Below are 24,824 nucleotides of genomic sequence, written 5' to 3'. Positions count from 1 at the left end.
ACGCCTTTGAAAATTATAGCAGATTTAAGCGCATGCGCGTTTACTATGCGATTGTTATGGAAATTATTCTAGAAAAACAGCATGAACGGTGTAGGAAGTTACGCGAAACTAACGTGAACAGTAAGAACTACATGTGCTCTATCGTTACTGTTGTTACCCAACTCTAAATACTGCTCACCAGATGCGTCAGTTGAAAATGCACTATCGTATGCTTCCATTGCGTTGGAAGATTTCAAAAGGTTTGGAATCAAAATGTTACAAATGTATCTATTTGTGTCACATTCTAGGAATCTTCTAGCAAAATTATTTGAAAATTTTTCGAAAGTATGTGCCCAGACAGCCAGAGAAATAATATGCCTTAATTTTATACTGTTGTGTTGCTATGGTACAGTCAATACTGGACCTGACCTACTTCCGTGAAAATGAGTTGACAGAAAGTGCCTTCAATCCTGAAATGGTCTTAGTTCAGCTGAATGAAATATTAGGTGAGTATGGCTGTTGTGAGGCTTCCTTTTTTATTGGCTGTTGTCCCTCCAAATATTTTATTGCATACTTGCACTTGTATCCATGCAGGTCTAATGACTCAGTGTAGTCAGCTATTGGAGAAACATTTGGGCAGGCTACCATCAGAAAAAGAAGTAAGGATGTACGTTAGGTACAATATATGTGTGTATTTTTGTATGAAGGTAAATAAACTACACACACTGTTTGAATAGCTATCTTGTCGACAGGGACACTTATATAATCCACTTTGAGGTCGGCCTACAGTAGTTTTTTACTACATACACTAAACTGACCTGGATGTCTGTCCAGGTTTCACAGTACTGCTGTGAATTCTAGACTTCTGTCTTTGGGACAAATTTGGTTTCATTAAACGCATCATTTTGTACATAGGTAGGTATGTATGTGACTTCAATTTAGACTGCAGGTGGTGTTGATTGTAATGGTCATGTTTTGCTGTAATTTTCTTTAGCTAATTGAACACCTGACATTGGATGTGGTAGAGTGTATTCACTGGCGTGTTGGGGCACTATTCTACATGTACTGTCACACTGTAAGGGATACCCCAGGAAGAATTGAGAAGGAACGTAGAATGTTACTAAAGGTAATTAAATTCAACTTGTAAGCACCTAGGGTGCAGTACATGCCTTTTAATGATGTGCGATATGTGATATATATCGTAATATTGTGATATTTTTTTTAATATTGTGATATGATATAGAATCTTTATATCCCTAGGTATAGATTTTAGCTATAATTAGAGAAAAATGTACCCAAGATGTCATTGTACACTGTACTTTTTTTGATAAATGGACTTGCAGTGTTGTATGCTAGTCGTGTACCATATTGTATCAGTGTCACAAATGTCATCAGTGTAAATACACAAGCTGAGTACTGAGCATTATATCGTGATATATATCGTATCGTGATATGATCTGTGCAATAATTGTGATAGGAAATATCCTATATCTCATACCACTAATGCCTTTGACAATATTTCTGATCATCAGTGATTTACGTTGCTTAAAATGTGAATGTACTAGAAACTTTTATAGGTCACAATAGCGTTGTATGTATTTATATTCAAGAAATTTAACATCATGAAGGATTGACTAAAATACAGCACTGAAGTTTTATTCTGTAGTATAATATACATAAGGTGTGTATTGTAGCTATAGAAAGCATTATATAAGTAGATCTACGATAGGATGCACAAATAACTTTGCAATTAAGAGATGAATTTTCATGAACACTGCTCCAAGGGTATGCTGTGAACTATTCACAAAATACGTTTCATGATCTTGTCATGAACATTCATGGACTGGTTAATTGACTAAAGTTGCATATAGCTGCACGGCTGTTTAGAGTTCTGTTGCTTCTTTTCTGAAGTTCATAGAGTCATAAGTTCATGAATCGTCCTTAAATTTCACCTAGCCTAACTGCTTCTTTCAACCTTTACTTTTACAGGACTAGTATTAACAGTTACTATAGTTTCATGAACATAGAGTGGATGCATGCTAGTTTACTTGATGAACAGTTCATGAATTCACCAACTGTTCATGACAAGTAAGCCTTCATGAATGTTCATGAAATATCTCGTCCATGCCGCAAAGTTTTTTTGTGCACTCTACTGTAGTCACATTTTACTACATCAAAGGAATTTTGAGCAAAGTAGAGCACTACCACTCTTTAGGGAAGACCCTGCCTAAAGTTATTACAGACGTAAGAGCACAATCCTACAGATACCAAATCCTCCTAACATGCAATTTTTCCTGTGGGGACATACCCTTAGTTCTTCTAGACTAGTTGCCTTTGGTAGTATTCAGTGTTTCCTGAAAATCAAAACTCTTAAGCCTTACCAGTTTCACTGTCTATCTGATGTTATATACGCATGTCCTATGTGTGTTAATAGGACATGTTAAGTATTTATCATTTTGTTGGTTGTAGTGTTGTTGTATTGGAGTATGTCACTTACAAAAGATGGCTAGTATCAGGACACCATTATCTGATGATGAAGATGTTATCAGCCATGATGCTACTGTCACTGGTCTACTAAGGAAAGGTAATTAATTACCCTTATGAAAATTTTGTGTGCAACTATTTTGCAATTACATGCATGCAGTGCTCTTAAGGTAGTGTCTAACCACTGGACTGGAATACTGAAATGGACTACTGGACTGACATTTTTTTGGTTTTACACATTTTAAAGGTGGGATTACTGTACACTTGGGTGGCTTGTGACAACATTTCAGCACTGAGTGGTGAATACGATACTAAAAGTCTGTGATAAGTCAAATGGGTTCAATTAAATGTATTCTATTCACTACTTGACGATATCTACTCTACTATATAGCAGATACTGACATGTAGGTATAGTGGTATACCCAAAAATGTTTCTCTCACTCTTAGAGGCACACGTGATTATTGTTATACAAATTTCTATAACATATGCATATTGCGAATTGGTGACTAGTCACTGGAGTCCATGATATGTAATTGTGTGTAATGGGGCACATTACTTTTACAACTTGCACGTACTGTATGCCATTGTGCTATGACCATGCAATTTTCTACTCCTATTAACAGCTAAAAGACATTGTAATACAATTAACAGGATACAGACATTTCATTCCAGTAATAAAATATAACCAGTTATGCGATGGGGTCTAGTTTGTGTGTTCACACACACCATATATGTTACTGTATAGCTGACATACTGACATGTGTATGTGCCCAAAAATGTTTCTCTCACTGTTAGGTACATGTGATCACTGTGGTTCAACTATCTATAACAGACACTGTCAAGCAGTGATTAGGATAGATTTAATTGAACCCATTTGACTTATTACAGCTGCACTGTACGTCCTTTTTAGTATCATATTCACTACTCAAGGATGAAATGTTGTCACAAGTCACCCAAATGCACAGTAACCCCACCCTTAAAAATGTGTAAAACTTTAAAATATGTCAGTCCAGTAGTCCATTCCAGTATTCCAGTCCAGTAGTCCAGTCCAGTGATTAGACACTACGGTCTTGAGAGTCATGTTACAGGTGGAGAAACGTATGAATCAAAAACTGTCACTACTGTTCATTATGGCTTCTCTGTAACATAGCAATTTTTAACCATTGACTTGAAGACTATAGAAATGTACTATTGAAAACACACACAGAGCAGCAGAGTATTTGGACCTGTACGGAATCTTGTCTGTACCTATAGAATTTCTACATTAAAGTTTTGCTTTCGGGCAAGCTCAACAAAAGGTCATCACTGTGAAAAATTTGTGCGTAGTGGGACCGATCAGATGGTTTGTGGGTTGTAACTGACTTGTAGTTTTGTATTGCATGATGTATTTCTTGTATATGTGAATTACTAATTTAAGAGATACAAATATGAGTGTTTACATGCAACAGATATGGAAATGTCATGTGTGCAATCAAACCAAATACTACCATGAACACACATGTACAAGTATACATGCAAAATAACAGCACTTACATGTGTGCAGCTTTATAAATAAAAAAATTCTTAATTAAGGGAAAGGATTAATTTCTATTGCTAACCTCAAATATGTTTAATCGAGCAAATTTTTATTTTTGTACTGACTGCTGTAACTGTATGTACTACTGCATAATTTATTTTGGCTACAAATATGAATGGCGACTTTTAAGTGGTGCTAGCTGTGAAATCTGGGCAAGTTACATGCTTTATAGGCAATCGTACCCTGATAATGTGGACACCTTGATAATCAGGATAAGTACACGACTTGTCCCACTGTTTCGTGTATAGTTTTAGCTCATGTACCATTATTGGTCCCAGAGTGTTTTAGATAATCACCTGTGAAATATTGACCAGACCAAAATCTTGTAGTGTACACCAAACAGGTTTATTCTCACATGTTAGCAGCTGGTGATAATGTGTCTATTACTGTTAATTCACCATATATGGTGAAATATTAAAATCATCAGCCCTATTACCAATTAATTCATTTAATAATGTAAAATCATTAAGTTATGCTTTTTGAATAGTCAACAAGGAAGAAATAACTGTTTTATTTCTCAACTTCACATCTGCTGTATAACACAAACTGTTGGATAGTCCATTTTTCAAATTCTATTCCACTTATTCACACACATATACTTGTTGGTATGCACACACTTGTAATGTACAAACAGAACACTGACTTGGTAGCTGGTTAGTCTATTGGTTTGCCCACTGGGTTACTGGACAGACCATTTGTATGTTTTTTTATATCCCACTGAACATTATAGATGGTGAAATAGTGATTTACTGCATGCTGAGTGTTGATAGGCAATGAATGCATTTCTTGTGAGAGCAGACCACATTGCATAGCTGTGGTCAGAGTTGACTATGGTTTAAACACCTTTAAAGCTTTGAAGTGAACTTTAGCACATGTCCTATATACTACCTCCTATACACATGCGTGGTACACACCCATCCTTTCTTTTTCCTTTTCTCCTGTTAAGGTATATTTAGTGACGTTCACATGCTCAGTTTGATGTACGCTGGTGAGATGTGTTATTGGTACTGGCAGGAAAGCATGAAACTGACTGGTGATGAAACAGTCAACAATCTGACACCATCATCATCTCAAGCCATTGCCAGGTGTGTGCGCGTGTGCATGCATGCGTGTCTGTGTGTGCACGCGTACGTGCATGTCTGTGTGTGTGTGTGCTACACATCTTGCATAATGGGTAAGGTTTAGATGGGACTCTTCAGGTGCCCCCACCTTCATCTGTGAGACATGGTACAGCTTTGTGGGTCGTACTATATAGTCCTGCCCTAGCAATCTAATTTAAATTCCATGGTAGTAGTTCAGCAATTACATTCACTACTGAATATAATTAGAAACACAAGTAAAAATGAAATCCAGTTTCAAAGTTTAGTTGCTTTGTGTTTGAATACTGGGAGAATATTTGTTTGAGTAATTTTACTGTATGTAAGTGTAACCATGTGCATATTATTAAGTTTTGCTATACTCCCCTGGTAGCCTACTGTATCCTGGTGCTGGTGCCTCAGCTAGTTTACTGCCCAACCCATCACAAGTGTCCATTGTAGTAACTTGTTTGTGTGGAGAACAGTTTACCAGTGACTGGGAGAAATCCTTTAATGCACTGCAGTTTGGCCAGGTATGTTTGTCAAAGTACATTGAAGTTGCTCGTGGTCCACTAAAGGAACACGGCTGGAAATATGATGCTGCTGTGAAAATGACTGTTGAAATGAAGAAAAACATTACATGAAATTAAATATCAATAATGAATTCTTATAAATGTTAATAAATATATTTAACTGGCGCTTGTGTTGAGGGCAGTTTCATATTTAATGAGCGCTATCAAGCAGGTGCGCTTTAAAGAGGATTGATCACACTTTAGGGTGTTGTTCGTCACGTCGAGGACTGATATTATTGAAGATGTCGTTATTTTGCATTTCGCTGTTCAGAAAGAAGCGATCCCGGAGACGGACACTCGAAGAATGGGTCCAGGAACACAGGAATTTAACGCAAGTACCCAACGAGCCACTATCACATCCAGAAACGATGCGAATTCTACGCCTCAACTGTAACAGAATATCAGAATTACCCAAGGTGGTACAAATACGTGAAGTGCATTTATTAATACTGTACGTGATGTACCACGTGTAGGCTGTCTTCAACCTGCAGCTATTGACCTATTTGAACCTGAGCGACAATGATATAATGTATCTATCGCCTGCTATATCGCATCTAGTCAACTTGGAACACCTAGATCTTAGCAAGAACGGTTAGTTTTATAAGTGTAGTGTGCGTGTTGTTATTGTAGCGGCTGTGTTGCTCGAGTAATATGGTCAGGCATGCATAGCTTAGTACTAATGTAGCTACAGTTTTCTACAGCCATGCACCAAACTACACACTCATGAAGCCTTACCTCGTATTGTATAGTAGTTATAATTGTTAAACTTTAATTCTATTGTGAAATTAAGTTGTTTCACATAAGTGCTGTTTGAGCTGTCTGAGTTGGTGTGTTGATTATATATTAGTGGGGTGGGGAGGGCAGGGCAGCTAAGTTGTGGGTTAAAATTGGACGACATTGTTTTAGTAACTGGAATTGGTGGCCAAACAGCAGTCATAGATGTTTGGATACCAAACATGTTTGTCATGGGAACAGATCAAAGCGATCTCATTAATGGTGTGGACTGGATGTTAAAGAGATAGTGCTAACGTCTTAATATTACCAGCATTCCTTTATTATGACTCACCGATGGATGATTTTTTTTTTAATGTCCAGACTTGTAGCTTTTAGCCTGTTTCTTGATGTGAGAAATATGTAATATGGCTGGTCCCTGTAATCAGAATCTGGGTGGTTAGACATTGGCAGCTGTTGTGTTGACTTGTAAGGGTATGATGACATGTGTCAGTGATGTGAGTTATCAGTTGGCTTGTAGGATACATGACTGTATGGGTGTACTGCATGCAGTGCGCGCACACACACACACACACACACACACACACACACACACACACACACACACACACACACACACACACACACACACACACACACACACACACACACACACACACACACACACTCACACGTACATACACACCCACACACACACACAACACAACAGATGTACATATGCTATGCAATTATTAGGGGACTCAGTCACAAGTTCGGGACTTGGTCACAAGTTCGGGACTTGGTCACAAGTTCAATAAACATTTATCACTTATGTGACATCTTGTTATAATTAGACAGTACGTGACCACATATCTAAACAACTGAACCTTGTTTTCAGCCATTGTAATAGTGGTTATGTTGTGTGAGGTATGTTTCACTTTGGGTATCAATCACAATGTGGCTAAGACCTGCACTTGTAACCAATTAATCATAGACACTTCCTTAGTCAGGAACTTGGAAACATTTTCTATGGACTCTCTCATTCCAGAACTGTTTGTATCTGAGTTGGAGTGCCTCATTTAGTGAGGGATCATTATTGTGGTCACTGGTTCATAGCTAAGCATGTTAACCACTAAATAGTTATCAAGATATCAAGTTGCCTGTGGTAATGTATATTGTTGTGTTGGTTATAGCTTTGGGCGAAATACCAAGTGTCATTTATAACTGCAAGGAATTGACCTACCTTGATCTCAGTACTAATCCTTTAGGAAGGTATGTAATCTGAAGTGTGCAATGCATATACATGTTTGTATGTATGTGTGTATGTGTGTCTGCATGACTCATGTGTGTGTCTGCATGACTCGTGTGTGTGTCTGCATGACTTGCGTGTGTGTCTGCATGACTCGCGTGTGTGTCTGCATGACTCGTGTGTGTGTCTGCATGACTCGTGTGTGTGTCTGCATGACTCGTGTGTGTGTCTGCATGACTCGTGTGTGTGTCTGCATGACTCGTGTGTGTGTCTGCATGACTCGTGTGTGTGTCTGCATGACTCGTGTGTGTGTCTGCATGGCTCGTGTGTGTGTCTGCATGACTCGTGTGTGTGCATGTAGTGTGTGATAAACGTAACTGACCAGAAGTATTACATTACATGATATAGTGGACACGTAATATCCTTTAGTTAAATGATTAAACCACACACATTCTTCAAATTGAAAAAGTTATAGGTAAACAAACCTTTGGGTTTGTAGTCCAGTCCCATTGGAGACTACTTATTAGACTGGCTGGCTGACTTGGTTGGACTGTGGTCATGTAGCCAGCTGTTCCACAAGTGTGATGGAGAAATTGATACTTGTTGGGGTAGGGGAAAGAACACTTATATATGGACTCTACTAGCTTAAAATCACCCAAGACCACATATCTGTGTTACTTATTGTTCTTGGTTACTTATTTCCAAGAAGACTTTTAATTGTTCAAACTCCAGTACTGAAATTTAACCCCTAACAATTTCATTTGTGTAATGTTCATTCAATTTATCTATTGTATTTTGATTATTACAGATTGCCAGATTCAATAACTGCTCTGGTTAATTTACACACTCTGCTGTTGAATGATGCCTGCTTGGAGACTCTGCCAGTCAGCTTGGGAAAGTTAGTCATCATCAATCAAGTAGTAGATTGGTGTTAACCTAGTGTTTGAGATTATCACCTTTTCTGTTATCATATTCTGTGTCCACACCTTGTGACTTTACTTATTAGGAGTGAATCTAGCTTTTGAAAAGTTCACCACAAAATGGGCTTATTTGAAATAGGTGCCTTGATAGAAAGCTAAATTTGTTATGTATTATGTATGTGCGTAGGTATGTATGTACACTTGTAAAAATGGAACCATGGATAAGTGTCCTGAATATCTAAGTGTCTATGTTTTAAGGTCTACATGGTTTTTGGGGCATATAGCTTTGTGTACTTGCGATGTATTTTGTGGGTGAGTTTCCTTTGTATTTGTTTTGTAGGTTGCAGAAACTAATTGTTTTAGAGCTACGAGAGAACTGCCTCAGTGATTTGCCAGAGTAAGTGCTCACTGTGTGTGTAATAGTTGTAAAATACAATGTACAAAATTAAAGAAATTAATTTTAAAATATGAGGATTTGTGGAAATAAGATCATCATTGTATGTATGATTTATTACATATGTAATTAACAAATTTGTAATTTGGCTAGAGAAATCTGTAAGACTTTTCTTGGATAAATATTGTTTCCTGTGTGCTTTTTGTCCTTCTCACAAGTCCCTACTAGGATAGTACTAAACAAAAAGGTAGACAGTAGTATATTATCGCTTGTCAAGTTATTGCAACAAGAAGGGAGGGAGTAACTAAGTGTGACAAATGGTTACCTATCAACTTGGCATTTTTATCAGACTGTAGTTGTTGGCTGTTAGTTGACTTACAGGGATGATGGGCCAATTGTCGTGAATGTTTCGTTGATGTGAAATTGATGTGTTTATTTTAACACCACTTGATGTGATAATGGTGTACCAGTGTTAGTAATAATAACAGTCTCTTTGTGGGAATGTTGTAACTGATGGGCTATCTAATTATGTAAATTCCACAAAACTCTTAAATGTATTAAGCATTCATTGATATTTGTGTGCGTATGATTATCTTTTTTGGAGGACTTACACGGGCTGACTATGTGTGCTTGCATTAAAGAGTTTGTACTGTGTTGTACTATTAGATCAATGTCTCGGTTATTACATTTGGAGAGGATAGATCTTGGCTGTAATGAATTTGAAAATTTGGTAAGCACAGAATATGTGTTAGGAATTGAAATATGTAGTCATTTTATAATTTGTGTTGGCACATACTATAAAACATTACCATATAAGCCCCTAACTATTTTTATTGTATTTCATGTACGTCTCATCATCCCATTACAGCCGCCATTGATTGGGAACATGATCAGTTTGAAGGAGTTTTGGGCTGATATCAACATGTTATCACGACTACCAGTGGTAGGTTGATAATACAGATGCTATTCCATATATTGTTTTTGTTATCATAACAACCAGGATGTAAACATGTAGCACTACGTTTTAATCTTTTGTTATTGAAGAGAATTAGATACAGTAGCTATTGTTACATAAAAAATAGAAATTCTATATTGGCTCTTAATTAACTGAATATTTTGACGGTAGAGGTTACATGTGGTGGGATGTCATTGGTTGTAGCAAGAGTTCATAATATAAACTGTTGATTGGAGGAGTTAGGGTTCACAACTTTCTGAATGTGAAATTTTGTTTGGGGGGGAAATTGTGGCAAACAGTACATCCTGTTTATATGACATTTGCATGTTAAATTTTAGTGCAACACTCAGTGAATGGATGTACACAGTAGAGCTAGTATTAAATATTTAGTGTGTGGCAAAATGACAAATTTACCAATTGCACCAAATTTTTCCTTCCATTAAATTAATGGTAGCTGGTGCAGTTGTTGTTAATCATGCGACAAAGGGAATATCATTTGGAGAATTATATCTCAAAGCCGAAGCTTATCAACGCCATGTTGGTGCTAATATCCATCAAGCAGTGTTGATGTGATCAACTGCCCTACAACAGATACCATACAACTACTCTAGTTACAAGACCTGTTGTTAGGAAGACCTACGTGTGTGTTATAGGTAGTGAATTTCTAAAGTTTTGGGATGTGCCCAGTTTAGCAACCATGAGGTTTCCCTTGTAGGATTTTAAATTGACTTAAATGTGGAGGGGCCATAAGCTGTTGTGGGGTACAACATGTTGACGTATAATTTGCTATTTATCCTGGGAACATCAACAACTTCCAATCAATATTTTCATCTTGGTATTAGTGTGTTCATATGTATCCAAAACACTCAGCTGCTAGTGGGCAACTATACTTGGTACATGATAGAGAAAGGGAACTACTAGTCCATGTTTCCTACAAATATGGTATGCTGAAAGTATAGTGGTAAGGAAAAGTTAGCATGTCCACTTTCACCATGACAGTGTCAGTAGACAAAGTTATACTGGATCTTCCTGATGAAGCTTTAGAGAGTATATTTGTCCCAGTCTTATTACATAGCTCCATATACAATGTAGTTGGCTAGTTGCTCAATTGTTGTACATTTATCACTGAGTGTTATTGTCTGTGCAGGATTTGGGTCGCTTGCAGGAGTTACAGTTTCTTGAGTTGTCAGAGAACAAGTTGGAGGTACTCCCTCCGGAACTCGGTAACCTGTCTGAGTTAAGAGACTTCTTCCTCAGTGACAACTTATTAGCTGAACTACCTGAAACTATAGGTGACTTGTGGTGTGATTGTTTTTTGTTATACATATAACATACCTGTTTAGGAGGTCGTGTAAGTTGCATGTAAAATGTATGCAATATGTGCACAATAATATAGCCAACATGCACACACACGCACGCACGCACGCACGCACACACACACATGCGCGCACACACATAAACTGTATGTTTGGAATACATATATCACTTCATTGGTGTATATGTCTTAAATTTTGCTGGGGTAGGTGGAATGAGCAATCTGTCAGTGTTGAAGATTGAGAGAAATCGACTGATGAGGCTACCGGCCTCTATTGGGAGGTGAGTTCTATGCATCCACAGAGACAACTAGTGCACAGTAAGCTGATCAATTGACAAAAAAGTTTTAAAGCCAATCACCAACTAGTTTTTCACTTGTTTCTGTTTTCGAATTTTTATGGCTGCTATTAGTTCCACACTTATTGTTATTAAGTAGTGAAGTGTGTTTCCTACAGCTAGTGATTCAGTTGTAGTACCGTTTGTGTTCATATTTGTAGTAAATATTCTCAATAGAGAAGACTGTCCAGTGGTCTAGTGTAGTCAACGTGATTGTGACATATATCATGTGTGTATGTAGTGTAGGTGTTTGTGTGTGTGTACCCTCTTTGTTTTATCAAAGTGTAATTGTGTTACAGGCTGGAGGAGATCACTGAGTTGTGTTTGACTAGTAATAACCTTCAGGTATGTATGTTGTGTTGTGTATGAGTGGAACAAGTATTGTGTTGTATGTGTATATAGTGTGTACATGGGTGTGATTGGGCACGTGTGTGTATGACACGTGTACACACAATACACACCTACATACTGACACACATTTCTGTAATGCTACACTATAGTACATGGAATACTTCTTTTATCAGGAGTGTGGTGTATCTGGTTGCACACTGTATAGTCAATTCCTCATCAGTATCTAATCCACCCTCACACATGAAACTATATATCTTATCTGATACATATCTTCTCTTTCAGGAGTTGCCACGTAACATTGGATATCTCAAGAAGTTGTCCACTTTAATCATTGATGAGAATGACCTCACCTATATCCCTCCACAAGTGAGTGTGTGTGTTTTGTAATGTGTGTAGTTTGTGTGTGTGTGTGTTTGCTTTGTTTTGTCCAATGTTGTATGTTAGTAATGAATAGTACGGGAATAATTTGAACAAAAACTGCTCATTGTAAATGGCTTCAATCCATACACTCTCTATCACATGATTTTATTGTGAGGTAACTAGTATCTGTATAGGCTGTCAAAATTTGCTTACAGCTAAATTTGTATAATTTCTAGCTCTTGAATTATCGCATCATTCTCTGGAAACTTGAATAATTGCTTGGAAAGGAAATTAACCAATTCCTGTACTTAACAGGATTTCAGAAGATCTATATAATTACTATTATCAAACTGCCTGCCTGCCTGCCAGCCAATAGTCTATGATTCACCAATATTATTTTGTAATGCATCAGTTTTTCCAAGTCACACTGTTGGTTTTCCTGGAGACCAAATTACATGCATGTATATAGCTAGCTGTTGTGTTACATGTGTACATTTCGGTCTTGTAGAACCTTCATGGCTGAGTGTGTCTTTGCATGCGTGTGTGCATGCGTGCTTTTTTGAGATGGTTGATAAGTGTGACCAACTGTCTTTTGAACTGGTTTGTTTTACTCCATGAGCAAACAAATTTTCTGGCATTATGTCATCTGGTGTTATGGCTGCTACCATCCAGCAGCACTGAGCAGCACTGAGCAACACCATCTGTAATAGAATAAACACTGAATACTCATAGCTGCATGATATGAATACATCCTACTGTTTTATGATGTTGTGACTACTTGCGTAGCTTCAGCATGTTGCATCACAAAAAGTGTACTCTACTTTTCGAATCTGTATAAGCCTGTGCCTTTATATTTAAGACAGGTGTTGAACATATTGTAAGCCACATGTAGTTTTAGTATGATGTGATACCTAACTCATTACCATATATGGTGTTGTTGCAGTTGGGCAGTTGTAGCAAGTTGACGGTGCTGTCACTACGAGATAACCAGATTGTTTCCTTACCAACCGAGTTCGGATTTCTACACAATCTCTCAGTATTAAATCTAGTGGACAACAGGTATTGTCTAATGACATATCTCTGTGCATGTTATAAGGTGTGTGTGTTGTTGTTAAATAATGGTAAACTTTCATGACAGAGAAAAGGATTTCTGTTTTCATAATTCCTGGTAAATAGTAAAACTTTAGTCTCGTGTTTCAGTACAGCCCAACAGCCCGTATAGCTACATTAATGTGTAAGGATATATATTTAGGTGTTCTTTGCTGACTGTACATCCTAAAGCAATTATGTGAATTGTAAACTGTTGTCATTTAATGAGGATCCAGAGACTGACATCCTCACATCAGTCATGATAACATCATGTATGTTGAAGCCCTGTGCCCAGTGGTGCCCATCGGAGCAAAACATTTTTTTACCTTACTAGTAGTATAGCTGGTAAGTAGTTACCTAGATATTTCACAGGCAGGTTGTTTCGTTACCAAAATGACCAAAAACTTTCAGAGTTGAGTAATTCAATATTTATGCATGACTGCTAGTGTGTATAAGTACGTCAGATTTGTTCTTGATAAATAAAATTGTTGTCAGACTCCTGACTTGGTACCATGTCATGTTTTTCGAGTACATTTACTATGTACCACACACCTGTAAATGATGAACGTTTGGGGAGAGTTAACCTGCAACTGACCAATTACAATATAATTGCTGGTACGTAGGTTGGCAAATTTTATTTAATTTTTTTAGCATTGAATCATGCCAAATGTTTGGTATTTTGGTATCCTATATATTTCTGACACCTCATGTAGTATCATATTGATAAAGTGATATACTAGGTTATCATTTCTAGTGAAAGTGATAACATTGTAATGTGGTGTTGTGTGTTGTTGTGTAGGCTTCAGTTTCTACCGTTCAGTCTGACCTCACTGAGACACTTGTCAGCAATATGGTTGAGTAAACATCAGGTAGCTACAAACACGCACGCACGCACGCACACACACACACACACACACACACACACACGCACACACACACACACACACACACACACACATAACACATGCACACATTTTACAAAACAGCTGCAGATTATATTTGTCATGGTTACAGACAAAGCCAATGGTGGACCTACAATCAGAGAAAGATGAGAGAGGACAACTGGTCTTGACCTGTGTGTTGTTCCCGCAACAAAGTCTCGATGATACTAACACTAATATCGGTGTGTGTGTGTGTGTGTGTGTGTGCTTGCATGTATGTGTGTGTGCTTGCATGTATGTGTGTGTGCTTGCATGTATGTGTGTGTGCTTGCATGTATGTGTGTGTTTGTGTGAGTGTTATGACCATCACTTCACTTTCTCACTTTCACTGTAGCTCCTCCACCATCAGCTAACTCGGGCCATCATCCTTCATTATCAGACACTCCCAAGAAGTCTAGTGCTATAGCCTTCAATGTGGCTGATGATAAGGTCAGCAGTCTGTGTGTTTGTGTACAGTGAAGTGTTCCTAATTGACACTAATTGACCTACAGGAGATGGAGATAGACCCATTGGAGTCTTTTACAATCATTGTTCTTAGTGGATACATAGAGAGTAATTTGCTTCACAGTCCCAATGGGCTTCTTACCATGATTTTGACAGCCTTTCATACTTGTTTAAAAACTTAAACTCTACATTGAATGGCTCAATTGTATACCTTATTGTCTCGAATTATGGCCTGGGTGTTTATTCCTTTCCAGCGGCTTTCAATTATAGAGACCAGTGTTATATACAAGTTCAGCATTCACTTAGAATAACTTTTTTTCTCAGTGTTATATTCACTTTTGTGTTTTCCTCAGTACATGTATTTCACAGATTCACAGGAAGTCTGTGTAGCATTCTTCACTTTGTCATTCAATTGCAATGCACTGCACGGAAATGTTAGAACTAGAACTTATGACTGCACTAGGCATTCATTTGAGTCTCAATGTTTATTTGAAACTCATCTGTTATGAGGCCCACCAACTAACCAACCAACTGGACCAGGCATTTATAATAGTCTGACCACAATACAGTGTACATGTTGTGTGTGTGAAGTTGTCATGTTCCAATGTAGTAGGTGCCACACACTGTATACTACATGTACACATGTAAATTTAATGAACTATAATGTTGTACTTATAGATACCCAAGGACTCCATAGCTTATCCTAAGGAGGTTCACTCCAGGATTATGGCAAGAAGGACAAGTAGAGACTCTGGTGATGGTAAATCACCTAAAATAACCAACTCACCATATAGAGAACAAGTATGCGTGTGTGTGAGTATATAGTTACTGTATAATTGTGCAGTACAGCTAGTGACTTGTTTGTTGGTAGTGTTAGTGTTTGTCAGGTTCCTTAAATTTTTACTGATAGTGTTACTATCTAGTATCTATATAGGTATAAGTACACTACATATAGTTCATTTTGTTACATTATTGGTGCCTGTCACAGACTGATTCAGGTATTAGGATGAGACTCAACAGAGATGCTAACAAGAGTATCAACAGACCATACAGCTTCTTAAAGGCCCTTGATTCTGATGTGAGTTACAGGAGTGTATAGCTACTGTAAATTGATTATTATCTGTGCAATGTTGTGTATTCAATACTTAGAATTAATATTTTGAAAATACATTGGTACACCTTAGTACCATGCTGAAGTATCCTTACAACTGTATTAATAAAAATGTCCTCATTTCAGATATATCTAAATGTACTTCCTCCCCCAAACACATGACCCCCACACACTGATCCATGTGATTAACATGACAGTCAATTGTTTCATGTGACCCACATGACAACACCATTACAATTTATGGGCTATCATATATTTAGTGTTTGTTGTAGTGTTTTGATAAAAACCAAACCTCAATAAAATTATGTGTATTGCTGAAATTAGTACTACTGATTTTCTATAATTTTGTTTGACAACCGAGTCTTTTAGAATTAAGTCATTTCTGTTGCTTCAAAAATCACCTGTGTAATGGTTTATGTACGTGTATTACATTTAGGAGGTTCCTAGTTCACCAGCCCATTTCCAAGAAGATGGGATGTTACCACAGCTACCAGAAGTGCCAACGATAATGGAAACAAGCAATGGTATCTTACCACAGTATTCTTCAAGTAGTGCCCACCACAGCAGTAGCACATATCCCGACTCTATGAGATCACCAGACTCAACTGTGGGAGGGGACATAGACCAGCCACTGTTAGATGCACCCAAATCAGTAGCAAGTCCATTAAACTGGTTTGATACGAGTGCTACAATACCTTTTCATCCCCCGCAACAGAGAATGGTTAATAATCAACAAAGTTACGAACATGATCAGCCTCATTTAATGGTTGAAGACACTACACATTTGTTAACAATCAGTGCTAGCCAAGAGAGTACGGAGTCAACTCATCATTACAAGCAAACAATGAATGGTATTAATGGTGCTGTGATGAACACTAATAATTCAGGACGTAGTGGTGCTGATGTGCTACATGGAGCCATACCTTACCGAGCAGGCAGTCGGGACAATCTTGTACAATTCTCTCCATCACCAGATGCAGTGTTTCATGATGGTCACAACATGTTAAGGTTAAACCAGCGAGTGCCGTCAGCGCCTCCGCACAGAATCCCTTCAATTCCCAACCAACAGAATAACAACAATCCTTCAATGCACATGAGACAACGTAGTGCAGACATCATTGGTGATTCTGACCAGTTCTTTAATCCACCACACAGCCATCATAGTGAACCAAACTTTGATACGAACATTGAACCAGACTGGTACCTGTCCCCTAATGCTAAACCAAAGTATCAGAAGAGTACTACCCTACCTGTGAACAGTGTTGCTCCTAATTACCTCATGGATAGGATGCGCAGGAGGTCAGACTCCCCCACCAGAGCACAGGGTATTTCACCTCATCATTCCGGCCGGGCTACTCCAGTGAGACATTTCCAGTACCAACTGTCCAGTACAGGATCTGCTGGTGAGGTTATATAGCTTTTTGTGATAATAAAATATCTTAGTAGATTGATATTGGTATGATGTGTATGTGAACACCAGTGATCCTATTTGTGTTGTGTGTGTAGTTCAGTTTGGGAGGACCAACACACCTACCCCTAGAGTGCCTGGCTTGGAAGGAAAAATGGTTAGTTTGATGTACTATCATTCTGTGTAAAAATGTGTATGTTAAGTGGAATCTGTTAACAGAAATTGCCTGTACATAACCAAATATTTTAGTGCAGTAAATTTTGCTACTATTTAATTCCACCACGTTCATGTTATCATCTTCCCTTACAGATAATGATTGAGCTGTTCAAGAACCCAGCGTTGGGTATCAGCATAACGGGGGGCATTAATGGGGAGAACCTGTGGCACCATGGTGACCCCGGCTTGTTTGTGTACGATATGGCGGAGGGTAAACCAGCCCAACTATCTGGACAAATTGAAATTGGAGACAAAATCATTTCAGTAAGCAATTGTTTAAACTTATGATATATACATGCACACTTCCTGTAACAACTTTAAACAGGCTGTAGGACCAGGTGTCCTACAGACCTTCAGCACTTGTGCTGTAAAGCCTTAATAAATAAATAATGTGGCATAAAGCCAATTAGTATTCATTGTGCAATTATTGGCAGTCACTTGCCAATTGTACGGCCATAAACTTTAACATTAATTATTTCACTTTGCGTGGGAGGATCAAAGTGCCGCTGCGTGCTGTATTTCCCATATTGTACCAATTAGCTGCATAACTGTACTGTGTGAGTCATACAGCACAGTTGTGTGGATAATTGGGCTAATGCAGTACAGTTATGCAGCGCAGTTATGTAAGGAATGAATCCCACGATTGATCACATATAAATCACTAAAACTAGCCAGACTAATCCTATCAGTACAAGTTAAAGGAAAAATTAGAAATTTTAAGTTCGATTAGGGACATGTGTGACTAAAAATATTTTATGCTAGAATCTATCAGATTTAATTAGCCCCTCTTCATGGAGACCGAGAATACATGTATCTCATTTCTGTATCATGAAGCAAGCACGAGTTGTGGATATTATCCCCATTTCTAAACTTGAACAGCCTCCAGAAGTATCCACTAGATTGAAACGTAATAGTCCATTGGTTTTTCTTCTAGACAGTCACAAAAAAAAAAAAAAACGTTCAAGAAAAATTCAAACTAGGTGGGTTTTCACTCAGCAGGTCACATAATTGTTTCATCAGATGTTTGGTTCATACGTATATTTCTCCCACCCTCATTCTACAGGTCAATGGTTATGATGTTACTAATGTGACACATGAAGAAGCAGCTGGATTATTACAGAACTCTGGTACTAAAGTTGTACTACAAGTCTACCGTGAACCATCAGAAACATTGTTATAGTGTATACCCCTCAACCCACAGATAATACATTTTTATTGTCTGGTTATGTAAAATTATTATTTGTAATTATACCCAATAATTAATGTAATTACTCAATTTGTGGCAATAATTACAATTATTGTATGACATGGTGTAATTATTTTTTTTGATTGATTTGACAATGGTGGATAAAAAACAACAAAAAAGTGATTGTTTGATTAATAAACCGCGTAGTTATTATAACTTTTGTTGTCTGCTACAAATATAAACTAGCTGCGAATACAATGTCTCTCTTGATCTTCACTATACCTGTGAAATAAAGTATATAGTTACAACTGTAAAACTATACACAGAAGATTGCTATATATAGAGGTTGAATTTTTAAAGCACCCAATATTCTATGCGACTGCTGTATTGAGGGGTTTATAAGTATCCACATAACTGGCTCACCTTCTGCAAACTTCTTTTCAAGTTCAGTGTTTCCGATGGCCTTAGCTGCTTGACACATTTGCCTCATCAACTCTTCTAGTCTTCTGATGCAGCGAATGATACTGCCCTCAAATGCATCAGTCATCTTACAGATCTGTGAGAATTGAGCTCCTTGTGTCCACAGGTGGACCACGTCCATTAGGTGAGGCCGAAAAGACTGGACATATTGTTCTTCTTCAACTGGCAGTTTTGCCTCTGCTGATACCTTAGCAATTCTCCGAGCTGAGTCCTGGAATAAGATGGGGTAGCTTACAGGTATCACTAACAAAGTAGTTTTAACTGACCTGCATTAATTTTAATGGTCCAGATAGCTCATCTGTTAGTTTAGGCATATCACTGGCCTGTGTTAACATAGAACAACAAATTACTCACGCACACACACACAGAGGTGCTATACACTGGAACATCAGTTATCCGGACCCCGCTTGTCCGGAATCTTGGTCAACAAAACTACTGAAATGACTGCTCTATTAGGGTAGCTAATATTTTTTTTTAAATTATACACATTTTCAGAGATATGGACTATTTATTTAGACTTATGACCACCCTGGTCCCAAGAGATTCGGAAATGAGGTTCCACTGTACTGAGATTCCTTTCTAAAGATGCTACAAATGCTTCTTTAACAAGGGGAGCAGTCATATAAACGCATGGGGGGTACAGTGAACACACACAGGTGGTACAGTGAACACACGGAGGGGGCATATACAGTACCTTCTCTTGGAAGACAAAACAGGACAGTAGGGAGACACACTGCTCCACAGTGAGGTCATTGAAGGCTCCATTGAATATCATCTCAGTCAATAGTAACTCATCACCTCTGTGTAGCAGTGAATGTGTTAGTACAATAGTGCTGGCAGTATGGTGTGTGTACTGTAACAATGTAAGGGAGTAGTTGCATGTGTACACAGACAATTTTTAGCTATACAATCTATACAATGGGATGTAATAAAGTGTGGTAGTACAGAAAATATGAAAAGTAAAATGTCTTCCCACTGAGGAAGAGGAAACATACACCACAGCAACGTGAGGGAGAAACAGGTGCAACAGAGTGATGGGGGTATGTATTGCAGTACTTACGAGTCAATCTCACACGCCACTCTTCCTTTTATTTCAATCACATCAGCAGCAGTAGCATAACCTAACCTGTGGGGATGATGCAGTGCATTAATGGTGACCTTGATATATCCCTCAATAGAAAACACTAAACACACATTACAACACATACACAGGTTAGGGAGAGCATACCGTCTTAACACTCTCTTCCTACACTTCAGTTCATCCATCTGCATGATGGTCTGTACCTTCTTCAACTCCTTCTGTGCTGCCTTGACCTGTGCCTCAATCTACAAGTACACCCACAACACACCATCACTGAACACCATAATATGTTAGTATGTTATAATGAACACTACAATGAGTTGGTACATAATATTATGACTTGTCATATAAGTGTTACTGTGGAATAGGCATTTTAGTTAAGGTGTTCAGAAAAGAAATGTACCACTGCATTTCAAGTACAACAACCTCATTGTAAAGTAGGGTCTAACCCATAAGCTCCCGTAGAGTACATGATAGTACACTAAACAATTAGTTGATACAGTTAACTCACCTCAGACTTGTCAGAGTACAAGTTGTACAGTTTCGCTAGTTGAGGATTCTTGTCCAGTGGGTGTGTGTACATACGATGTTCTAGTGCCTCTATCTTCTGTAAGAGGAAAACATTACAAGATAACATTGTGACCTGTTTGTTACCTCTTCAGCATTAAACTCTCATCTGGGATTTATACATTTAGGAATTGTGTTGCTATCCACCTTGTTTTATTATTTTTATTCTAGTAGGGATTCTGCTATGACTGGTTCCTTCACTCACATAAGTACATGTACTGTACAATCTACTGTGTAGGTCCCAGTTAATGAGTTTCATTTGACTGTTTTATTAAAGTATATTTTCACAACTAGTTTGTGACTGCTCTATTAGAGTACTTTACTATTACATGTGATATTGACAACACGTGACTGTTCTATTACACTAGTATAGCTACATAAATAATATTGTACTTTCTCATGTAAAAGATTCCTCATGCTTTTCCAGCATTTTTGACCAGTAATGAACAGGGCCTTTATCTAAGACCAGGCATTTATTTTGGATATGTCTGAGTAACACCCGGCGTTTAATCTAATTCGAGTTGAGCTTACATGTATATGGACTTGTATGTAAGATCTTTCAATTGTAGCAACTTCATCACTCGGGTGGCTCTAAACTTAAAATAGTTAACTAGTTTGAAGAAAGAGCACCAGAAAGGGATAGAATTAAAGCCACTAACAGTAACTTAAATAATAGCCCAGTCCTCTATTTGATACCAGGCAGATGTGCTGAAAAACCCCTCCCTCTGCCCCCCTGGCTTATAATCAAGACAGGCATTTTATTCAATGAAATGTAAATGTTGGCACACTGAAAAACCTCAAAAATGAGGCCACTTCCATTATGACTGCATCAATAAGGTTTTCAGCACTAGGGCCACCTCATTAATGAGGTCACTTACATTGTGTCCCTTAGTGGCTCTATAAAGGCTCTATACTGTATCTACACACAATATCATAAGTAATGTATTAACTTGTTATGTCATTACAATAAAGTACGTGTGTACAACAAAACATACCCTGACAATCTTCTTAAACTGTTCATCTTTGATGTTCATGTCCTCTACAGGATCCAGAGGAGGGACCCCATCTGGGAACCGACGGATCACCTCTCGGATGGATTTGCCAACACTGAACCGATTATCAGCTGGTCTGAGGTCCTTGGGTAGGTACAGTCGTACACTACTCATCTTTGTGATGTGTTTGAGTAACACTGGAAGAACCTGTAGTGAGAAATTGTTACAATGAAGCATACAATTAATAGGGTAGCCAATCAGATTTATTAAATTATGGTCACAATGGCCACATGCACTATGGGACTACAATTATAAGACCAAATAATCGACAGACTGCAAACATCAGTATTGGTCTTGGCAGATATTTACTAACCTAAACAACAAAATTTACATCATAATATCAAGAGGTCAAGACATAATATCAAGAGGTCAAGACATAACATCAAGAGGTCAAGACAAAAATACAAGAAAAAAATTGTAGTGTTACACAAAACTTTCTGTGGATTGGTAATTACTATGGGCCATTATGTATATTTCAAATATATTACTAAAAAGGTTAAATCTCTTCCCCCTCATCAGTGCATAACTGCATGTGCACTAGCTAACATCACATATCACACACAACAATGCTTCATCTGATAATACTTGGATTAGAATAGTGGTGGAGGAAGTAGTTGATGTGAGGGGGGAGTATAGGCAGCAGGGGTCAACAGCCCCTTGAAGCTGTAGCCATTTTAGCTTTCACAATGTCTCAAAGCTCACCAGAATTAATTTAGTGGTAAGACACCAACTCTCAAAGTAAAAGGACAGTGGTCTGATTCCTGCTGTAGGCACCTTTTTTTTTACAACATACATTTATTTTTCTATGAAGCACTTTGACTGCTTTATTAGGGTATTTGATCATTCTATTAGAGTATATTTTTCACAGTTTTCAGCCCTACTCCAAGAAGGATAATTTTGAAGAGATATCATCTTGGGGGGGAGGGAGGCTTCAGCAGTCCCTAGCCCCCTTTCCGCCACTTATGGATTAGAGGTTATGCCAGGAAAATAGTGAACCAGCAAAGACCTTAATTTGCTATGCTTTTCATGCGGCAGGAGACCATTGACCTAAACAACACAAGTTCAGCCACTACATTCATTATAAGCATGCTTGAAAATCAACTATGGGAGGTAATGCTGTAGCCTGTAGCCTACATATCTTCATCATGATAAATGGACAAGTCCAGAACCTGATGGGTAAGCTTCCTTGTAGAATGGTGTTTTGTATTATCTGTATTGTGGGTGTGGTCTGTATTCAAAAACACACCGCTGTTGTGACTTGTCGCCATTTCATGTTAGCTGTGTCTTAAAACTGTCTGGTCTTCATACTGTCTTGAGATGTACTATATTTCATGGACTTGAGGATGAACTGAGTGAAAACATCATCTTAACAATAATCTAGCTCCTACAATGCTGGAGATGCCATTACTGAGATACAACTGCTGATATTCCTCTTCCTACAAGTCACAACGGTTGTACATGCACTACTGAATTATTTACGAAACACGTGTACTTGTGCATACCAGCAGTGACAGAGGCTATTGTGGTACTATACAGACTTGTTCCTCTGTTGCTCTAATACTTTGCAACAATGTTTAGGCTTCAGTGATGAGCCAGAAAGAAGTCTCAATTCAGCCACGTAGTTTCATGCCACTGTCTGTTCAATATCGAATAGTAAGTTTATACGGTGTGTATTCATTATAAATTACAGTTAAACCGTGTAGGAATAGCCATGCCATCCCACTACTGTCACACATTCTAACATTTTAGGGCATGTGTGACCAAGAGTTCATACAAATATTATGAACTCTTGGTGCAACCTTTAAGTAAGAGCAATACCAAGCTAATAATGGTGTCTCCAGCATTACAAGAGCTAGGTAACTTCTGAATTGTTGTTGAGAAGTTGTTTCCAGCTCGGTCCATGAGTCCAGTCCACAAAATACAATACGTCCTGCTGTAATGCCATAGGCAACAACTCATAAAATTCTTTGTTGATATTATCTCCACTATTGCTGCTTTTCCATGGTGATCCAAGTATAGTTTAGGAAAGGTACAAGCCAGGGTTTTTGATAAGTATTTCAACTCTGAGCCAAACTGGCCCAATCCAGACATCTACTGCTCCACTAGTAGTACGTCACTGGGCCAATCAGCTTGTGTTTGATGTGTATCAGTCACAAAGCTGAACTAGTGTTAAGAAATTTGGTGCAGAAGCCATGAGATGTGTGGGTCACTATGTGTTCAAACTGGGCCAATGGAGCGCCATATTGCTTTATCAAATACTCTGGTACGAACTTTAAAGTATTTATTGCTTTCAATAAAACATCTTCACCCTTCCACAACAAATATCATTGTGTGAGGTTTTACAACATAATTCAATCCCATAGTGACTCCACCTATATATTGTACTCAAATACTGTACGTAAAAATGCCCCCATTATGTAGGTCAGTTAGAGACCACACCCTTGGGGTCTCAAAAAACTTGTTGGATTTTACATAAATCTAGAAGTCCCTAACCTACACTTAGTATTGGAGTAACATGTTGTTACCAGGTTATGCAGAAAGAATATACAGCACAGGGCTAAGTTGAGTCTCTCGGTGCCCCCCCCTCCCTCCCTCCTATACTACATATGGTAGGGGTGTGCAATAAAAATAATTGATACTAATACTGGAATGCCAGATACTTCGGTACCAAGTGCTGTCATAAAAAGGTGAAAATTTGGATACCTGGCAATTTTGTTTACATTGTCCACAAAGTTAACTGCTAAACTTGCAACAGGTATATACATGTTTTGGTACAAATATTTGTAATTGCTAAATATATGGAACATTGCTGCATGCAAGCTTATGTTAATCCACCATCTTAGCAATCAAAGTTAAGTAATTATATAGATATTTGTATAAAGTGATTGTGGGTTCTAGTTTGCTATTAGTTGTCCATCTTTAACTAAATTTCTGAATACCAGTAACATCAATGAGGTGAACAAACATCCCA

The 24,824-nt window shown here is 38.0% G+C and overlaps 3 protein-coding genes across 7 annotated transcripts in view; 2 read left to right on the top strand and 1 right to left on the bottom strand.

The window, feature by feature from the left end:
* Positions 1–7: 7 nt before the first annotated feature.
* LOC136255912 (RAB7A-interacting MON1-CCZ1 complex subunit 1-like) lies at positions 8–5,813 on the top strand. Its single transcript, XM_066048832.1, has 9 exons — positions 8–120; positions 182–239; positions 288–324; positions 392–485; positions 574–638; positions 974–1,105; positions 2,449–2,563; positions 4,987–5,125; positions 5,511–5,813. The coding sequence occupies exons 1-9, from the start codon at positions 33–35 to the stop codon at positions 5,758–5,760; spliced, it is 978 nt and encodes a 325-aa protein (XP_065904904.1). The 5' UTR covers positions 8–32; the 3' UTR covers positions 5,761–5,813.
* Positions 5,814–5,851: 38 nt separating this feature from the next.
* On the top strand, positions 5,852–18,856 carry LOC136255911 (leucine-rich repeat-containing protein 1-like). Its single transcript, XM_066048831.1, has 21 exons — positions 5,852–6,104; positions 6,162–6,279; positions 7,593–7,671; positions 8,457–8,546; positions 8,909–8,965; positions 9,629–9,692; positions 9,831–9,905; positions 11,065–11,209; positions 11,441–11,513; positions 11,867–11,912; positions 12,201–12,284; positions 13,222–13,337; positions 14,167–14,236; positions 14,382–14,490; positions 14,643–14,737; positions 15,431–15,553; positions 15,741–15,830; positions 16,300–17,266; positions 17,370–17,428; positions 17,581–17,751; positions 18,551–18,856. Exons 1-21 carry the CDS (start codon positions 5,931–5,933, stop codon positions 18,665–18,667), a joined length of 2,922 nt encoding a protein of 973 aa, XP_065904903.1. The 5' UTR covers positions 5,852–5,930; the 3' UTR covers positions 18,668–18,856.
* LOC136255908 (exosome RNA helicase MTR4-like) overlaps positions 18,753–24,824 on the bottom strand; it is a 247,932-nt gene continuing 241,860 nt past the window's right edge. For all 5 annotated transcript variants that reach the window (XM_066048826.1, XM_066048825.1, XM_066048828.1 and 2 more), the window contains 8 exons: positions 21,797–22,000; positions 20,746–20,841; positions 20,382–20,479; positions 20,214–20,279; positions 19,848–19,953; positions 19,420–19,476; positions 19,097–19,364; positions 18,753–18,955 (listed from right to left, as the gene is read on the bottom strand). In XM_066048826.1, coding sequence (XP_065904898.1) covers positions 18,903–18,955; positions 19,097–19,364; positions 19,420–19,476; positions 19,848–19,953; positions 20,214–20,279; positions 20,382–20,479; positions 20,746–20,841; positions 21,797–22,000 — 948 coding nt within the window. In that variant the 3' untranslated portion in view covers positions 18,753–18,902. The remainder of the gene's footprint in view (positions 18,956–19,096; positions 19,365–19,419; positions 19,477–19,847; positions 19,954–20,213; positions 20,280–20,381; positions 20,480–20,745; positions 20,842–21,796; positions 22,001–24,824) is intronic.

This window comes from Dysidea avara, chromosome 5, assembly GCF_963678975.1.
Source record: "Dysidea avara chromosome 5, odDysAvar1.4, whole genome shotgun sequence".
NCBI lineage: Eukaryota > Metazoa > Porifera > Demospongiae > Dictyoceratida > Dysideidae > Dysidea > Dysidea avara.
Note: the sequence above shows the minus strand (reverse complement) of the source record. Positions and strands in the feature narration are given on the sequence as shown.